Below are 20,014 nucleotides of genomic sequence, written 5' to 3' on the forward strand. Positions count from 1 at the left end.
TTTCAAATGGCAAGATTTCAGTCTTTTTTATGGATGACAAGTATTCCATTGTGTATATATATACAATACACCTTCTTTATCCATTCATCAGTCAATGGGCACTTGGGCTGCTTCCATAATTTGACTATGGTAGATAATGCTGCTATAAACATCAGGTTGCATATATCCCTTTGAATTAGTATTCTTTGGGTAAATACCTAGTAGCGCAATTGCTAAATCATAGGGCAGTTCTATTTTCAACTTTCTGAGGAAACTCCATATTGTTTTCCAGAGTGGCTGCTCCAGTTTGCACTCCCACCAACAGTGCAGGAGGGTTCCCCTTTCTCCACACCCTTGCCAACACCTGTTGTTTCCTGTGTTGTTGATTTTGGCCATTCTGACAGGTGTGAGGTGATATTTCCTTACAGTTTTGATTTGTATTTCCCTGATCATGAGTGATGTTGAGCATCTTTTAATGTGTCTCTTGGTCATCTGGATGTCTTCTTTGGGAAAATGTCTATTCATGTCTTCTACACATTTTAATTGGATTATTTGTTTTTTGGGTGTTGAGTTTTATAAATTCCTTAAATCATTTACCATGATCAAAGGAGATTTATTCCAGGGGCACCTGGGTGGCTCAGTCGGTTAAGCATCTGACTCCGGCTCAGGTCATGATCTCACGGTTCGTGAGTTCAAGCCCCACGTCCGGCTCTGTGCTGACAGCTCAGAGCCTGGAGCCTGCTTGGGATTCTGTGTCTCCCTCTCTCTCTCTGCCCCTCCCCAGCTTGTGGTCTGTCTGTCTCTCTCTGTCTCTCAAAAATAAATAAACATTAAAAAAATTTAAAAATAAGAGGGATTTATTCCAGGGTTGCAAGGGTGGTTCAATATTTACAAATCGATCAACATGATACACCACATTAATAAAAGAACGGATAAGAACCATATGATCATTTCAATAGATGCAGAAAAAGCATCTGACAAAGTACAACATACGTTCAACCCTCAACAAATTAGGTTTAGAGTGAATATGCCTCAACACAATAAAGGCCAAATATGAAAAACCCACAGTTAATATCATCCTTAGTGGGAAAAACTGAAAGCTTTTCTTCTACAGTCAGGAATAAGACAGAGATGTTTACTCTCACCACTGTTATTTAAAATAGTACTGGAAGTCCTAGCAATCAGACAACAAAAAGAAATAAAAGGTATCCAAATAGGCAAGAAAGAGGTCAAACTTTCACTATTTATAGATAACATGATATTCTATATAGAAAACCCAAAAGATGCCACCAAAAATCTGCCAAAACTGACACATACATGAATTCAGTGAAATCACAGAATTCAAAATCAACATACAAAAATCTATTGCATTTCTATACACCAATAGCGAAACAGAAGAAAGAGAAATTAATGAACCAATAAGAATTTCAATTTCACCCAAAACAATAAAATACCTAAGAATAAACCTAACCCGAGGTGAAAGACCTGTACTGAGTAAAACTATAAAACACTAATGAAAGAAATTAAAGACAACACAAAGAAATGGAAAAAGATTCCATGCTCATGGATTGGAAGAATAAATATTATTAAAATGTCTATACTACCCAAAGAAATCTACACATTTAATGGAATCTCTATCAAAAGAGTAACAGCATTTTTCGCAGAAATGAACAATCCTCAAATTTGTGTGGAACCAAAAAAGACCCCCAAATAACCAAAGAAACCTTGAAAAAGGAAAGCAAAGCTGGAGACATCACAATTCCAGACTTCAAGTTATATTACAAAGTTGTAGTGATCAAAACAGTATGGTACGGACACAAAAGTACACACAGAGATCAATGGAACAGAACAGAAAACCCAGCAATGAACCCACAACTGTGTGGCCAATTAACCTCCTACAAAGCAGGAAAAAATATCCAATGGAAAAAGAGTCTCTTCAACAAATGATGTTGGGAAAACTGGACGGCAACATGCAAAGGAATGAAACTAGAACCCTTTCTTTCATCATATACAAAAATAAATTAAAAATGGATTAAAGACCTAAATGTGAGACTTGAAACCATCAAAATCCTAGCACAGAACACAGGCAGTAACTCTTTGACATCAACCATAGCAACTTCTTACCATGTATGTCTCCTGAAGCAAGGAAAACAAAAGCAAAAATAAACTATTAAGAATTCATGAAAATAAAGTTTCTGCACAGTGAAGGACACAATCAACAAAACTAAAAGGCAACCTGCAGAATGGGCGAAAATATCTGCAGATGACATATCTGATAAAGGGTTAGTATCCAAAACATATAAAGAACTAACTTACCATAATTTACATGTCATTGGGTAAGAGCCAAGAGCTTCAAATGGTTTTCTTCCAACGGCTTTGCAAGTGACAATATTGCAGCTTATTTAATACCTGGGAGTTACTGGCATCTATTTCCTTGGGGTCTCACCATTGACTATAAGCTCCATTTTAACATTTACATTAGGTGTTGATGGAGATATTACTAAGTCTGTGGGTTTACCAGCAGTTAGAAATGTATTCTGAGGCTCAGAAAAGATGTTGGGAGTGGATATTGGGAGATTATATACATTTATCTCAGGGTATTGATAACGATTAATAGCTTCCATGAAATCTTTTTCTTGTCTTTACGCATGATTTTTTTCTCTTTCACTAAATCTCTTTAGTGATTTTTCAAGTATAAGTCATATATTGCAAAGCTTCCAGAAAGAGGACGACAGGCCATATGTTTACAATCCTCTAAACCGCAGAAATTAACCCCCCTCCCACCCCAAAAGAGAAAATGTTAGTTTCATTGAAACTAAGAAAAATACCAACCTCATGCCACAAACCTAAAAAATATTATCCAGAAATAATATATAACAAACAAGAAAATGTATACCCAACCAAAAGTAGGCACTGGGAGCTAACATCCTGTGAACACCTGTTCACCGAGTCAGACAGATATTAGGAGGGATTTCCGAGGGGATGTGTAAATTTTTCTTGGGTTGGAGGGGCAAAATCTGGAAGCATTGGTTGTTTGTGGGGTGGAAAGCCCTCCACTTGAGCCCACAGACTAAAGGTGAAGCCACAAAGCCAGAGAGGCCTGGAGGAGACTCTGAAGCCACACCATCACTGCTGGGGAATCTCTTGGCTAGCAGCGGCAACACTATTTTTTTTCCAGAAGCATCCGGGAAACCAGTCAGAGAAAAATGTGAGACCTGTTCCAGAGAAAGCCTTGTTTGCAGAATTGCTGGCCACAGCATGATCTCCCATGTTTGTCTGTGTGGGAAAACACACAGTAAATTGAGACTGATTTCCACAGTGGGGCTTAAAACCGCCAATTTACTTGGTAGATAGTTTTGTGTACCTAGAGAACACAAGTAACAGCCAACACAGTAAACGAGGGACACTGAATTCTCTAAATCTTCATGAATGAGTATTAGCAGACAATAGAAAATGCCAGTTATGTGGGAAATGTAAGAAAATAGGAGGATCAAGCAGAGGAAAGAGATGAAATGACCTCCTATGAAAACACTAATACAGAACATGTAATTAAACTTGGTCAAATTACAATTAGTGTTCCTAGTGGGATTCTAAAAATCTAATAAACAGCACCGGAGGATGGGAAAGGTAGAAGGACAATATGGGAGTTATAGGGAGGTAGCAACTGAAAGAAGCTGCACCCTGAGGGTTGTCTGGGAGATCAACTAAAAGGGGTTAAATGAGTGATGTGCATTAAGGAAGGCACTTTTGGGGATGAGCACTGGGTATCATATATAAGAGATGAATCACTGGGTTCTATTCCTGAAGCCAAGACTATACTGTATCACTGTGTGCTAACTGACTTGAATTTAAATAAAATAAAAATAAAAAATAAAAGGATGAATCAACTCACAAAAAAAAATCACAAAAGTAACAAATATAAGACAGACTGTTGGTTGCCATGGTTGAAGAGTGTTAAGATGGGAAGGACGTGGTTCTGGCTGTAAAAACAAAGCAAAACAAAAGAAAACAAAAAACAAAACCAAAAACATGAGGGATCTTTGTTATGGAAATGTATTGTAGCTTGCCTATATCAATGTCAATATCCTGGCTGTCATTACACTGTAGTTTTGTGAGATACAACCATTGGGGGAAATTGGGTAAAGGGTAACTGGGCTCTCTCTATCTTATTTCTTTCAACTGCATGTGATTCGCCAATGATCTCAAAATACAGAACTTAACTGAAAAAGTTACCAACAAAAAAGGAAAAAGAGGTCAGCATTATCAACATTAGATCTTAAAAGAGGTGCCCTTTGGAACTGAGTTGCAGACCTTGGAGGAGGGGTCCTAGCTGGCCTGGCTGGTGATGGCACCTCTGAGGAGGAGATGATGTGAGCCTGCTTTTGGCAGTGTTGGAAAAACTGGAAACCAGAACCACAGACTGCTACCAGAGTGAAAAGCTATTGCCTGAGTGAGGCTGAGAAAAAAACAGATGCAAAACATCCATCCCTAGGCTTTCTGTCTCCTCTCACACCCTTGTTGGCAGAGCTCAACTATGAGCACAAGCAAGCTGACAAAGGACACATGTAATAACTGAGGCTTGGCCTCACATCACAAAGCAGAGGGCACAGGGTAGATTTGGAGCTGAGATCTAGCAGGTAGCTTTAAGTGCTAGAAAATACTGGAATAGCATTTATAGAAATTTTAGGAAAAAGGACTGAAAGCCAAAAATCCTACACCCAAGAAGACTGGTGTTCACTCGCGAGAGCAAGGAAAAAACTATTTTTGTGTGACATTCAAGGTATGAAAGTATACCACCCACACTTTCCCTTGCAAATGAAAATGGGAAACACTCAAGGAAAACATGTTACATTAAAAAAAATAAAACATGAAAGATAAAACATGTTACATTAAAAAAAAAGTACCTAACGAAACTGGTAAAGTTAATTTTTAGCTCTAAAGCAAATATTAAAAAAAAAAATCTTACCAGACGTACAGTGCTAAAAACAAGCAAACAAAAAGCCACAACAGCAATCTGGAACTGAATGTTCCAATTCATTCACAATTTCTGGAAGGAAGGACAGGTGGTATGGTGGAAAAAAAACAAAGATCTCATGCACATGGAGGATACAGACATAAAACATGTTGAGACAAATTATGGAAAGAGCCTAAATGTCCATCAACTGATGAATGGATAAAGAAGTTGTGGTTTATAAACACAATGGAATACTACTCGGCAATGAGAAAGAATGAAATATGGCCTTTTGTAGCAACATGGATGGAACTGGAGAGTGTTATACTAAGTGAAATAAGTCATACAGAGAAAGACAGATACCATATGTTTTCACTCTTATGTGGATCCTGAGAAACTTAACAGAAGACCATGGGGGAGGGGAAGGGGGAAAAAAAAAGTTACAGAGAGGGAAGGAGGCAAACCATAAGAGACTCTTAAAAACTGAAAATAAACAGAGGGTTGATGGAGGGTGGGAGGGAGGGGAAAGAGGGTGATGGGCATTGAGGAGGGCACCTGTTGGGATGAGCACTGGGTGTTGTATGGAAACCAATTTGACAATAAATTTCATATAAATAAAAAAACATGTGGAGATACACAGAGGAAATATAGAATGGGAAGTTTGTTCTGAACTTGGTTTAACCTAGTGTGTCCATGATATCCTATTAAAAAAGGAATTTTACAAAATATGTAATAAACAAAAATGTCAGCCAATGGTCAATGCTTAGTATACCCTGAATGGTTTATATTTATTATCATATACGTCTCCCCACAATACTTTAAAGGAGGTTATTCATATTGTATGACTGAAATCTAATTTAGAAAAATTAATTTGCCCAGGATTACACAATAGGAAGTGGAGGAGCCCGTGTCTGAGTCCAGGTCTCTCAAAATTCAGTCACGAGGTATCTCTGGCCTCTCTAGTAAGATAAGAAACCAAGGCTGGGACAGAGCTCTTACCTGCCTAACACCCATTTTCCTTTTCTTTGCTAACTTATCTACCATTTGTTTTTTTTAACCCACTGATATTTAGATATTCTATTATGTAGCAAATTCAATCTCTAAGTATTATGAAGACCAATAAAACAAATTACCATAAAGGAGAATAATTAAATTCCTCTGATAAATCAACAAATAAATGGATTCTTAAATCAATAAGAGAACAAAAATCCAGCTCCATGTTATTTACAGAGACACAGTTAACAGGAAATTAGAGAAAAAGACTGACAGATAGCTGGGCAAAGACATCCCAATCAAGTATGAATAAAACGAAGGCAAAGTATTCAAAAATATTCAAGCCAAAAACAAAACAAAACCCAAAACACTAAATGTGAGAACCATGAATATTTCATACAGATAAAAGGCACAATCAAGCAAAGACTTAAAAGATAATTTTATGCACTAATTGATATTATATAAAATATATAATTTAAAATGGGTTAGAAATGCAAGATGAATATATTCGATAGAACTACAAGATATTCAATAAAACTACAAAATCATAAATAAAAATGTTTGGCATGTCCCTTTCAGTCAGCAAATAATTAAGGGGTATGGAAAACACATATAACACAATTAATAGTGCTTCTATATCAAACATAATACATATTCTTTCAAAAGTCCATTAAGTAGTAATAAAAATTGAACATGCACTAGGCGACAGTGCATTTCCCCATAAATTTCATAAGCCAGAAATCATAAAGGCAGTAGTATTCTTGGACCATAAATTTTACCAAAGTGGAAAAGATAGCCACTCTATCCCAAGGAAATAAAAGCTTATACATACAGCATTCCTCTAAATGGATGATGACTCAAACAAGAAATCAAAATTAAAATTTCAAACAACTTACGACAAATTAGGCATTCATAAAAATCATAATACTACTTGCTAAAATCTATGAGACATGGCTAAGAAAGAACTCATTGGAAAATTTTTTGTAAAACAAATACCACCCAAGAAACCAGAGACTGGGCCGGCCCAGAGCGCGTGCGTGCCGCGTGGCAGGCTGCGCAAGCGCGGTGGGATCCCGGGCCGGCATGCGCAGTGTCATCCTGCAGCTTCCAGGCTGGGCCCCGGAGGCTCGCGCAGACGTAGTGGTTTCTAATACAGGGCTTCCCTGATGGACGGGGAATATTATCGCAAACCTTAGGCAAAGCTGACTGAGGAGGCGGTATGAGACCAGCGCAGGAAGACTCAGCTCATCAAAGTGGCCCAACAGCGAAAATAAACTCTGTGCTGGGTGACCCAGTGACCAGTAAACTGACGAACACGAGGAAACAAGTCCTGTGGCCAGACCCCTAACGATGGAGCTGTGCAAAGAGAGAAGATTGAGCTGTGCCGTGCTGCTTCTGCAGAGGGACAGCTGACCATTGAACATAACTCCTAGGCCGCCTTCCACCAGATCCTGGAAATCCCCAAGCCTGTGGGGGCGGTCCCCATCCTCGAGGGTGGCCTTTTCTACCTGGTCCCTGCGCGGGCAGCTGACTCAAGCGCGGCCCGTCTTCCTGTTCTGGCGTGCTGGGAGATGCAGCTTCAGCGGAGGGGGGGGGGGGGGGGGGGCTGATAAGCTGTCGCGCCGGCTGCTGGCCGGCTCTCCACAACCAAGGAAGGTGATTAGAAGGAAGCATGAGCAACCTGGGATGGTGGAGGCCAGCGGCACACCCTGGCCCGAAACCGGTGCTGGTAGAGGGCGGGTAGAGGCCCCAGGAGGAGCCCAGGGCCCTCTGCCACGTGGAGAAATAACCTGCAGCCTGAGGATGTTCCTTTTAAGAGCAAGCTTCACAAGGCGCAGCAGCGTGTTGATTGCTCCTTAAGCCTTCTTTTGGGGCTTGAACTTGCTCTCCCTGACTCAAGTCTCGCAAAGGAGAAACATGTCGTTGAGGGGATTTCTCCCAATAAACTCAGAGTCCATCCAGTCAACTCTTTCCTGAGCTTCAGGTGGACTTTTGGATGATAGGAAAAGACGCAGATTTGGGAGCAGAAAAGGTTTATTAAAAAATTCTCACCCTGAACAGGTAGGGTACTCTGTTAGGTAGTATCCTCATTTATTAAAACTGACTGGGGGGGGGGGGTGGGAAATGAAATTAAACAAATGGGAAAAATGGGATATTGAAATTAAGAAGGATAAAAAAGATATTAATTATATATGCAAATGTGTATGAAATATAAAAGTCCCCAGCAAAGCTAAATAAAACCAAAGGAGAGGAACATGGCCCATCATGGGAGAGGAATGGTGTGGATTAGGGATAGAGAGAAAAGAAAAGTGTTCTTTCTAACCAGGAGTGGACTTTGGTCCTTACAGCAGTCAAGGAGACCTTCAAACTTTCATTCCTTCTACTGGCTCCTTTTCCTTGGAAAATGACCTCTGGCTTCAAAAAAAACAAAACTTTTCATTTAAAACTAAAGAGACTGTATTATTTATCATACCAAGTGTGTAAACTTTTAAGAATGAAAGCGATCCTATAAGCAGGTACACCAGGACAACTGGCAAAAACCTGGGTTTAGGATTATCATGCTTTATGATGTATATTATCATATTGATTCAGTAATTACTGCTTAACACCTTTATAATGTATATCATGTTGATTCAGTATTTACTGCTTAGCATAACATGATCATGCTTTATAATGTATATTATCATGTTGATTCGGTAATTACTGCTTAACACCTATAACAGGTTTGTAATCTCAAGATAGGTGCAAGAAACTAAAAGGACATCTAAATTTTCTGACGCCTTTCTCTAAATGTGTTTTTTACTGTCTTCCACATTGAATTATCATATTGTTTAGACACACCTGATGAAAGCAATGTAACTATACTACAAATTATGGTAAATACTGCATGGAAAGTTTATCCAAATGAGGTAGATTTTTTTTCAATTAATTAAAGATATTACTTGTTGCTAAAATGAGAAAGGGTTCAACCTCAATTTTAATCATTGTTTTGTTTATAGAGACAAGTGCTGAGTATTGTTTATAAAAATATTAATAATAGTTCCACCTGTATATGTATTATACGCTAGGCATACGTGTATATTATTAACTAGTGAGTCTTGTAATTATTATATGTTAGTCCATTCTCATATATTAACACAACTATTCATTGAAATTACCCATATATAGTATTTCTCATTCCCGTTTTATAATTTTTACCTTTTATTTCTCTATGCATCCATCAGGTTCTTCATTTATCAAAAAGAGGTAATGGTAATACCTGTGTTTTGCAAAATGGATTTTACAAGAGTGATGGAGAGAACTGGTGTGAGAAGTCCTAAGGTAAATCCATTTTAGGACCTAGCACCCAAAGAAGAGAATTGGGAGAATTGATCTGGAACAAAGCTGGCCCTTTAGAAGTCTTTTGGGAACTCCTATCCCACTTGCTCAGGCTGTATTCCAATTTAAAGACACAAGAGATCAACACACTAACCTGAATTCACATCTCATTTTGCCTTCGCTGGCTGCTATTCATTTTACTAGTCTTCACAAAGGACTGCCACAAGAATAACAGCTTCTTTTATTTCAAAATTTAAATTTTAGAGATACAATTTATGGAGGAGAAGAGCTGTTTTAAGTCACTGAAACACCCAAAGAAAATATATCTGACAGTGTTACTGAGAATCTTCAAGTTTGAAGGAAGAAGCTCGTAGCAGTGGACGGAGATAGGGGTAAGGAAGAAATTAAGTTTTCACTTCTGCACCCTTTGGTATTTTTTGAATAATGTGCCGTGTGCATAAAAAGGCAAACAATGTAACCATGCACAAATAATCAGTGTGAATATTGTGTGGTACTTCCTGTCAGTCTTTTCTCTATTCATATGATAAAGATCTCTAAACTATAGTCTCATACAAAATAGGTGCCTGATGCTTGACGGTATATTAAATATAAAATATGAAATAATGAAATGCAAAATAAAACATAAAGATACAACTCATCTCAAGGTGGTGGGAAAGATTTTAAACTTTATTTTTGTAACATAAACAATGGATACAATGTATGAAGAAACAGATCTAGTATTTTTATGTTTCTTTTCCCCTAGAACTATTACTGCATTATGAAAATGAGCAAAACCCAGGGAAATAAGTTTTTAGTCAGTTTTTCCAGCATCATTTTTTAAATATTTTTTTTCTCATTTCCAAACAAACGGTGATGCTTTCTTTGCTCATTTATGTACTTTGCTCATCTGTATACTAAGATTGACAACTATTGATCTAGTTAAGGGCTTATTTACACATTTACAGAAGGGATTACATATTCACAGAAAAAATTACACATTTTTGGGAAGGAGTTAAGACAATACAAAGAAACAAAGTGCTAGATTGCCTGAAAAAATAGAAGCAAGGGAAAACAGGATAACAGAATGTGCACATAAAATAGTGCCTAGAATGATGTCAAAAATAGACACACTTATTAAAGATAAGCCACATTTTTAGTTCTAAACTGTTCTAGCCATCTAAGCAACAAAGAAGCAATTACACAATTAGCCACAACCCCTCTGCCCACTTCCACTCAAAAAGGAACAGCTTGTTTAGGGATAGGACTATATTTAAAACTTAACAGAGGGATGCCTGGGTGGCTCAATGGGTTGGGCATCTGACTCGGCTCAGGTCATGATTTCACAGTCTGTGAGTTCGAGCCCTGCGTCAGGCTCTGTGCTGACAGCTCAGAACCCGGAGCCTACTTTGGATTTTGTGTCTCCCTCTCTCTCTGCCCCTCTCAGCTCATGCTTTGTCTCTCTCTCAAAAATGAATAAACATTAAAAAATTAAAAAAAAACTTAATGCAGAAGAAAAGATAGTTGTAAAAACATAAAAACTTTGTGATGACTAAAACAACAAGCCCGTTGATGCTACAGTGCTGATCAATACTTTGCCATGTTTTAATCTACAGTGGGATTTCTAGAAGGTGTCCTGTTTTGAAGATACTATATTTTCTCCTTTTGACTATTGGAATTTTTCTCCTCATTTTTCTTCTTTTTCTTTTCCTTTCTTTTCCTCTTTTTTTTTTTTCCACCTTCTGCTCTTTTTCCTCCTCCTTCCTCTTGTTCCTCCACTGGGTGGTTGGCCAAGTATCCTCCCTCTAAATATCAAGGACATGAATCTGTAGATTTTTTTTTCTACTTGTTATCTTTAGGGGTTTTGATACAGACACTGTGCCTTCCTTGAAAAAGAAAATTCAATGTTTTCTTTCTTTCTTTTCTGTGTCCTGGAACTGCTTAATTTGCATTAGGGATATCCATTCTTGAAGATCTGGTTGACTAGACCTTAAACTCATCTAGGTCTCCCATAGATGGAGGGAAGAAGGGTGGCGGTGGCGGTGGTGGTGGTGGTGATGCAGGTCTTTGACAGCATCTGTGTTTCTTCCAGATATTTGATGTTTATGTTTCTTTCTTTTGTGATACGTTTTGGTAATTTATATTGTCCTAAGGAATCATCCAGTTTTCAAATTTAATTGCCTACATAGCGTTCAGTTTCCTTCTTATCAATGTACTTACTCCTCACTTAATGTCTTATTTCTTATATATTTGTGCTTCCCCCCCCTTTTTCCTTGGTGAGGCTAGGTATTGATTTCTCGTTTTTATTGTTTGCTTCAAATAATCAGCTGTTTTATAACTCGTTAATTTCTGACTCTTTTTATATTTATTCTGTGTAGATTTAATGTGTTTTCTTTCTCTAACTTGTTGAGATTGATGATTCATTGATTTTAATTATTTTTATCAAGTTTTTATTGTTAGGCATTTAACTCAGAACCACTCCCATCTTATACTCTAGGTGCAAGGGGTATGTGGTGTTTTCATTATTTTTATGATCTAAATATACCACAAGTGTTATTTTGATTTTTCAGAGTTAAGCGTCTTTTGAGAGAGGGAAATGTAACAATTGTTAGCTGTAAGATCTTCATTTTTCTTTCTTTTTTTTCTGGGTTATTATTTTCTTATTTATTTATTGTGCTGTATTCAGTTAATGTTGGCTGTCTGTACTTTGTAAGTTTCAAAATTCTGGCTTTTTTTTTGTGGCCTGATAATATGCTGAATATTTATAAACAGTTCATAGACACTTGTAAGTTTAATTTCTGTTTTCAGCATATGGAGTTTCATCATTTCAATCAGCTTTCTGTTATTAATTAAGTTACTTTGGTCTTCTTTATGCTTATCATTGTTAAAAACAAACAGGTGCAAAATGGAGAAACTTATGTTAAGACCTGTAAAGACTTAATACCTAACCCAATAGCAGTTTTAGCCATTCCAGGGAATGGAATATTAAACCAGTCTGGAATTTCCTGACCAGCACTAGTGAGGTAATCTGCATGGTAAGACCCCCTGCTCTAACCCCTAAGGGAAGGTGATCTTGCCTGAAACAATTTTTCTTTTCTTTTACTAATAACTTCCTTGCCCCACTCTCCTTCCTATGAAGACCTTCCATTTTGTACAACTCCTCGGAGCATCCCTCTGCTTGTTACATGGGATGCTGCTCAATTCATGAATTGGTTAATGAAATCAATTACATCTTCAAGTTTACTTGGTTGAATTTTGTTTTTTAACATTATTTCTTTTCTATTTATGAAGTCCTGATATGAGGAAGGTGAACTGAAAGCTCCTACTACCAATGTGTTTTTAATATTTCTTTTTTATTTCTTGTAATTTTTATTTATTTATTATCTTAGAGTCATATTTTTGGTGTGGTGATATTCATGATGTTCTATCTGGGTTGAGGGTTGTTAATTTATCATTATGAAGGTTGTGTGTTGAATTGTGTCCCCCCCCAACCCCCACAAAGGATATGTTGAAGTCCTAACCCTCAGTCCCACCTAAAGTGACCTTGTTTGGAAATGGGGTCTTTGCAGATGTATTCAAGATAAGATAAGGTTATCAGGATGGAGTCTCAATCAATGTGACTGGTGTCCTTAGAAAAGGGAAATTTAGACACAGCCATGAATAGAGGAAACATTATGTGAATGCCATGTGAAAACAAGGTCAAAGGTGTGGGTGCATGTATGATACAAGGAACACCAAGGATTGCTAACCAACCAGCAGAGCGAGGAGTGAGGCATGGAGCCACTTCTCTCTTACAACCTCAGATGCAAACAACCCTTGACCTGAGACTTCTCACCACCAGAATTTCGAGACAAAAATTTCTGATGTTTAAGCCACTGAGCGTGTGGTACTTTCTCATAGTGATCATAGGAGACTAAGACAGGTTACTTGGCTTCATTTATTGTTTTCTTGCTTTGAATTCAAACTTATCTGATATTAAAATGTACTCCCGATTTCTATTGTCATTTGCCTGGTATACCTTTGATAATTCCTTTATTTTTAAACTTTAGTGCCTCTTGAATTTTTAAAACATAATTAGACCATGTCAACCACATGCTCAAAAAACCCTCAATGACTTCCCTTTGCATTAGAGTAAAATCATTCCATTTGAATAGCGTAGTTCCTTACTATGAAGTACAAAGCATTGCTTGGTTCTCCTGTCTCCTCTCTGACCTCATTCTCCTCTGCCCTCCATGACCTCTAGCATGCACGTCCCACTGTGGTATTTGCAGTAAGCTGAACTTTTTATTTCCATAAACTGTTCTCTCTGTCGATAACCTTGTTTCTTCCACCCTTTAATTGCTTTATATTTTGATTCTTCATGTCTCAGAGAATTTCTCAAAACCTTTTCAGAGATTTCTTCTCTGATCACTGTATCTGATATGATCTAATAACTCCATTTCCACCAAGACTCTCAAACACATCAGTCATAATCCCAATACCATTCATCACCATATTAATTTTATTTTATTTGTTTATGCACATATTTGTCATCTCTATTCCCCACCAGAATTTAAGTCCTGGGAGTGCAAAACTCTTGTCTGTGTTTTCACCATATCTAGAATGTCAGCCTTGTGTGTAGTTGGCAAACAATATCTATTGAAAGAAGTAGGTAAGAGAATTACCAAGAAAGGAAGAATGGAAGGATGGAAAAGGAGATCTACAGGCTCTTTTGTTTTCTTCCTAGCCTTTCATAGAATACTTGCTTGGCACCCCTACTGAGGGTCTCGATTATGCCTTTCAATAATCAATGCCTAGAGTGTTTATTCTAATCTAACCTTTCTCTAACCTTTACTTCTGTTGTTCCAACTACTTAATCATCAGCTATAACAAGTTGAAAAAACATTATTTTCCATTATTTTAAGAAGTAATTTTTATTGGTATGTAATCAATGATCGATCATTCCTTACTCACCCATTCCCCATATGCAATGCGTATATGGTGGATGGTATAGGTTCTCTTCTCCCTCACCCCAGAGACCTTTAATATGTTATTCCCAATATTATCCTCATATGTCACACATGATTTGAGCATTTGAAGAGATCCTAGCTAAGAAATCACTGATATAATCAGAAAGAATCCTTCTCTAACAGGTCATACTGATAGGGATTTCAGAAAAGGGAGCAAAACTAGAAGAAAGAAAAAGGAATGTTCAGATGATTCCACATTCAGAAGAAATTATGTACTTCCTAATAAATTTTAAAAATAATTCTATCTGAATGAACATTAACCAGAAAAGAGCACTGTTTTCACCAATTACAAAAAAAAACAGAGGATAATCTCTAGCTCACATCTACTCCACCATACCACCATCTGATGGCAGCATACCCTCACACTATAGATTCTATTTTCTAATATTTCAGATCAATTCATTCATTTATAGGGCGTCTTCTGTTTCCAGACAATGGAATATAAGCATTTCCATGGCATAGTCTGTTCTCTTAAGGAGCTCACAGTACACTAGAAGAGACAGGCATATGCACAGGTAATTTTAATAGCAGTGTGCAATGAATATATAGAAGCTTAGAGATGGACTCTTAGCCTATTATGGAGATAAAGTAAGATTTCCCCTATGAGATTATGTCTGAATTAAGTTTTAACATGTATGAATTACCTAGATTAAGACAGGTAGTAAAACACTAAATACCATCATAACGAGGCAAAAAGACTAGTTTGTATAAGGAAGAAAAAAAGCTATGAGAATCAAAGGAGGGGTTACACATTTCAGGCCAGATGACCCACCAAACATCATATTTATGCCAGACATCCGTCTACATTCGAGGCAACAAACTGAACACAACCTTTGTGCTAATAAAGCTTCTCTTCTAGCATATCCCCTGATGACCAATAGGAAATACAATGCCAAATAATTATATTCAGATTAAAAGACTAATGGAAGAGAAGGTAGACAAAGGGAGATGGCCATGGGGAGGCAGTGATATTTTAGATAAAGCCACCAGGGAACACCAGATGCTTACCTGGGCGATAGAATTATATATACTGACAATTACATTCATGGCTAAAGTACATTAGCAAGCTAACCATGAAAATGTACTTACCAACACTTGCCCCACAAAGGTCTGTGCTGAAAGCAACATTTCTATACGATTCCGAAATACTCCATGGAAGTGGAGACTTTTCAAATGTTTATTACCGGTGCTTTTTCTCAAGAGTAGTTCCTACACACAAGAGGAAAGAATTGAGAGTGAGCTGAATCTCAGAGAAAGTAATCTGTTTTATGTATGTTGGAGCCTCCTGCTGTGGTATAAGCTGGAAATCGTTCCACCTTGTCCAACCCAGAGAACGCTGAAGTTGCTTGTTCAGCATTTCATGAATTGAATTTTACTGGGTTTGCATTTGATTCATCTTTTGCACCGCTTTTTAATGATGAATTCTGAAGTCCTCACCATGCCTTCCTCACATACACTTAGTCCTAGACCCTTCAAGCTGACATTATCGTAGTGGTCAGGATTGAGAGTAGCACGCTTCTTCATGCTGTGGGGACGTGTCTTACCCTTTTCTATCAAGATACGTGGACAAAGACAAAAAGATCATAAATTGATTTTTAGTGATTACTTAAGTACCTAATTTTTGTTTTGAGAAAGAAGGAAAGTTTCAGCAATTTTATGTTGCTTTTAGTTCCTTATCTGGTATCACATCCTGCTGATATAATCCTTCCTCATGTTTATAAAATGCCTTAATTATTATATTTAAAATTGATAGTAACCCTATGAGGTAGACAAAGTAAGTGTGATTAAATCCACTATCTATTGATAAGGAAACATAAGCAGGGGATGAGGAGAGGCCGGAGTCTGAACTGGTCCCCATATCTGTTGATAAGCTACCACCAAGAAAGATAGAAGTGAGCTAGGATTGATCACACCATGCTGACCCTCTGACTTTTGGAAAAACTCATTGTGTATGGAGCCAGGATTTTGAAATGGCTTAATTTTTCTACTCATAATTTCTGAGTGGTAGGAAAAGAAGTCTCATTAAATAACTATTTGATAGAATCCATATCTTGATCAATGATTTGCCCTCTAATACGTATGACTCATGTGCATTCCTGAGATGTTGTCTGAGAATTGATTTTTTTTCAAAAAAATATTCAATATAACATTAATATGGAACACTCCTTTGAATTTCGTTATGAAATTAGAGCCTTCTGTGGGAAAACAAATTGACCCTAAGATATAATGAAATCATATTTATGAATGTAGTAAGCCTTTTAAAAATGCACATTTAAGGAGAAAACTATGACTCCAAATAACTTTTAAGATAACTTTGACAGTTGTGACATTTTTTGCATTAGGCCATTTTCCCAAAGGCTTAGAGAAAACCTCTCAATTAAATATAACAAGTTGCTGAGAAGTCACTCAACTTGTATCAAATTCTCTCCTCAGGATTCAAAACCATAAAAGTATAGTATTTTGGCTGCTTTGGACCCTATTTCTTTACATTTTGTTGTATTTGCTTCCTATTAGAAATTAAAAGATGCCTCTGGACTGAAGGGTAGACATGAATTACATCCAAAAGAAGTGAAATATACAGCAAATATTTAGGACAAATGGGTTCTCATATTTTGTAACCACACAAAAATAAATATAATAGGGGAAGAAGATATATTTCCTGGAGCAGAAGCCTAAGGAGATTTAACGAATCTACCAATTCATTTGTGTGTTGGGAGAAAAGAAAAAAGGTGGAAGATTCACCACACTCATTACTCATTTGTGTACTCTATCAGTCTTGTTAAGAAGTAAGTACACCTGAGAATTCTTTCCATACTTTTTATGCCACTGCTTAAAGTCTTTACAAATAATTAATATTAGAAGGAACTTGTATAACAACAAAATGTCTGGACTTCAGTATTGGTACATCTTAAATGAAGAAACCTGAATTCCATTTTATGATATTGCCAATGACCTTAGAAAGTTACCAAGTTGTTACAAATTATGTTATTTTATGTTAGCGTTTACAATGAAGAGAAATTTTTTTAATGTTTATTTGTTTTTGAGAGATAGAGGGAGACACAGAATCTGAAGCAGACTCCAGGCTGTGAGCTGTGAGCACAGAGCCCAATGCAGGGCTCTAACCCACAAACTGTGAGATCATGACCTGAGCTGAAGTCGGATGCTCAGTCCGACGACTGAACCACCGAGGTGCCTCTGCTGTTTAGAGAAATGTTCTAAGCAACTCTTCAGTATCAATTACAATGCACAAGTGAAATGTGTTCTATTATGGAAATTACAATACAATATCAGAAAAACAAAGTTTGGAGAAAAAATTGGAAACAAACCACACAGGGCATAATAAAGCCCTTTGCCTTTGACCACTGGTAATAGAACAGCCATTATCTAGCATTGGAGAGTTTTATTTCAAGCTCTTAAGCAAAGTCTTATCTGGGTACGATACCATTACTCTCATTATGATCATTTGCCAGCTGTTGCTCAACACCACCCACCCTTGCAAAGCTTGTTTACTTGTGAAAAGTGTCTGCATTTGTGGCTGTATGGCATGTGCATGTATGCATGGGTTTCTGTATGAACTCAGTGTATTGGGTTAACATGGTTTATGAAAGGCAGTTTACCTGTGTCAGTGCATCTGTATCCTACAATGCACGATTTGTGAAAGTAAGCTTGACTTGATGTTCGTTTTTGCCTCCCTCATACATAGTACCAGGCACAACCATCATTTTGAAATTCAAAATAGTGACATAGACATACTGTTTGTGGACGTTTTTTCAGAATAGCGACCTCTGTTTCCAGAGCTGCCATTCATCATCAGCCATTCAAAGCATTTGCTTCTCTGAGTGGTGGGAGGAGAGGCATAGCTCTGTACCTGCAGGTTTTGGAATGGTGACCTGCTGTCCTGTTTTCCACCCCAGTGGAGGATCAGCACCAAATTAGAGCTGGCCCTGCTAGCTCATGAAAGCTGAGTGAAGCTCATATTGTTTTCTAAACACAATCACTTGCCAGACCTGTCTAGATCTTCTTACAGTGCGATCCCAAATAAGGAAACTGACCAAGATAATTCCTGTTCCCTTGATGTTTTGCCATTTTTTAATGGTCCTCCAGATTAGCCTGAATATGAATAAGATGAGGAGTCCAACGAAGAAGGTCACAAAGGAGGAGAGAATAAATGCTGCTTGGATCTCAATGGAGCAGGCCATTTTCTCAAGTCTTCCCCACTACCACTCTGCAGCTTGGTTTGAAAAATCAGCAGACGGAACTGTTGGGCTTCTGTGATGTCACGATCACATGGTAATGATTCCAGAAGTTAGAGTTTAGTGTATTACTGAGTCCTAATGCCAGGGGTAATAACAATGAGTGATCCCAGGAATAAGGGTCAGCTAACCACCACAGTGCTGACTCAGAGGATGCAAATGAATGAACAGAAGGAGAAGACCAGGGTCCACAACATGGGTCTTCAGAAGACCAGAATTCTAGGTCTGATTCTGTTACGGACTTTGTCTCTGACCTAGAGGAAATTATAGCCTTCATGGCTATGGTCAATCGGCTATATATTTGGTTTGTTGCAGACACCTTCAGAATAACTTAGAGTGAAATGGCATCCAGCAATCTGTGTGTCAGTGAATTGATTCTTCACTGGAGCAGATGCCACATTCTCAGTGATCTTGGACAGACAGATGAGAGAATACTTCAAGACTTGTGTTTAGCTCGTCAATAAGAAAGGCACGATAGTGCAGGTATTGTAGAAGGTGATTTTACCAGTACAAGCATTGGTCAGTTGTTAAATATTTGAGCCCAGGAATGTTCCCCTTATCTCTTCTTTAGGGAACCCTCCCCTTTCTTGCTTTTATCCCTGCCCTGTCAGCAAACACTTTGGTCCAGCAGAGGTAAAGTTCAGAATGAGAACTATTTCCTTTATTTTTTATGATGTTTTCAAAGGTGTAGGAAATGTCATGCCTTTCAGTGCACACAAGTGACAGGCAAAATGTCAGCCTGATGGGGGGCCTAGTCCCCCCCACCTCCAGTTATTGTGAAGATGGCATGACACAAGGTGATGAGACCCAGGAGAAATGTTACTGTCCTTTGGAGCTCGCCACGCTTCTGCTCTGTGTGGAAGACTACTTCTAGAAGAGAATTATAACATTTCCTAGAACTGCTGCCACAGTTCTAGTTCCTTATTCTAGGCTGAGCTATAATTTTCACAAAATCTAGTCATGAAGCTAGCATTAGGGCAATATTAGGAAGGACTCTGGTCTAAGAGTTGGGAGCCCTGAATTCAGTTGCTGTGTGATGCCTAACAAGTCACTTTACTTTTCGCAGTCTTATGTTGAAAGTTAACATAATAACATACTTGATGGAGTTACTATGGGGATTCAACAAGGTCGTATTATCGTATTTTGAAAGGCATGAAACACAAAACAAGCAAGGATAACCATTAACTATTTCAGTTCCTTTTCTGGATGGCACTAATTATAAAGAAAAGAGGAAGGAAGGAAGGGAAGAAGGAGAGGAAGGAAGGAAGGAAAAATTATGTGTTTATATCACATGCACACATGGGTGCAGGCGCCTGTAGCTATTTGGAAAATAAGATCACAGTTTCCAAGTTAGAGCTCATTTACTTAGTCTGATTCATCTTAAGTAGTGGTTAAGCTATCATCATCAATGAAATTTTCTTAACTTTCTCTATTTAATGTTGTCAAAGTATTACCAGTTCTTTCCAAGATGCTATCTAGACATCTTTTCCCTTTTCCCAGAAATTGTCCTGTGA

At 37.7% G+C, this 20,014-nt stretch overlaps 1 protein-coding gene and 1 long non-coding RNA gene across 4 annotated transcripts in view; one reads left to right on the forward strand and one right to left on the reverse strand.

Moving 5' to 3' along the window:
- KCNU1 (potassium calcium-activated channel subfamily U member 1) overlaps positions 1-18,505 on the reverse strand; it is a 146,857-nt gene extending 128,352 nt beyond the window's left edge. For all 3 annotated transcript variants that reach the window (XM_053216622.1, XM_053216620.1, XM_053216619.1), the window contains exons 1-2: positions 18,300-18,505; positions 15,337-15,456 (exon numbers count right to left, since the gene is read on the reverse strand). In XM_053216622.1, the coding sequence (XP_053072597.1) occupies positions 15,337-15,456; positions 18,300-18,446 (267 nt within the window). In that variant the 5' untranslated portion in view covers positions 18,447-18,505. The remainder of the gene's footprint in view (positions 1-15,336; positions 15,457-18,299) is intronic.
- The window catches only part of LOC128314395 (uncharacterized), a 29,418-nt gene continuing 18,578 nt past the window's right edge, over positions 9,175-20,014 (forward strand). Inside the window, exon 1 of the long non-coding RNA XR_008295992.1 lies at positions 9,175-9,633. This is a non-coding gene — a long non-coding RNA (uncharacterized LOC128314395). The remainder of the gene's footprint in view (positions 9,634-20,014) is intronic.

This window comes from Acinonyx jubatus, chromosome B1 (genome assembly GCF_027475565.1).
Source record: "Acinonyx jubatus isolate Ajub_Pintada_27869175 chromosome B1, VMU_Ajub_asm_v1.0, whole genome shotgun sequence".
In the NCBI taxonomy this organism is placed as follows: Eukaryota; Metazoa; Chordata; class Mammalia; order Carnivora; family Felidae; genus Acinonyx; species Acinonyx jubatus.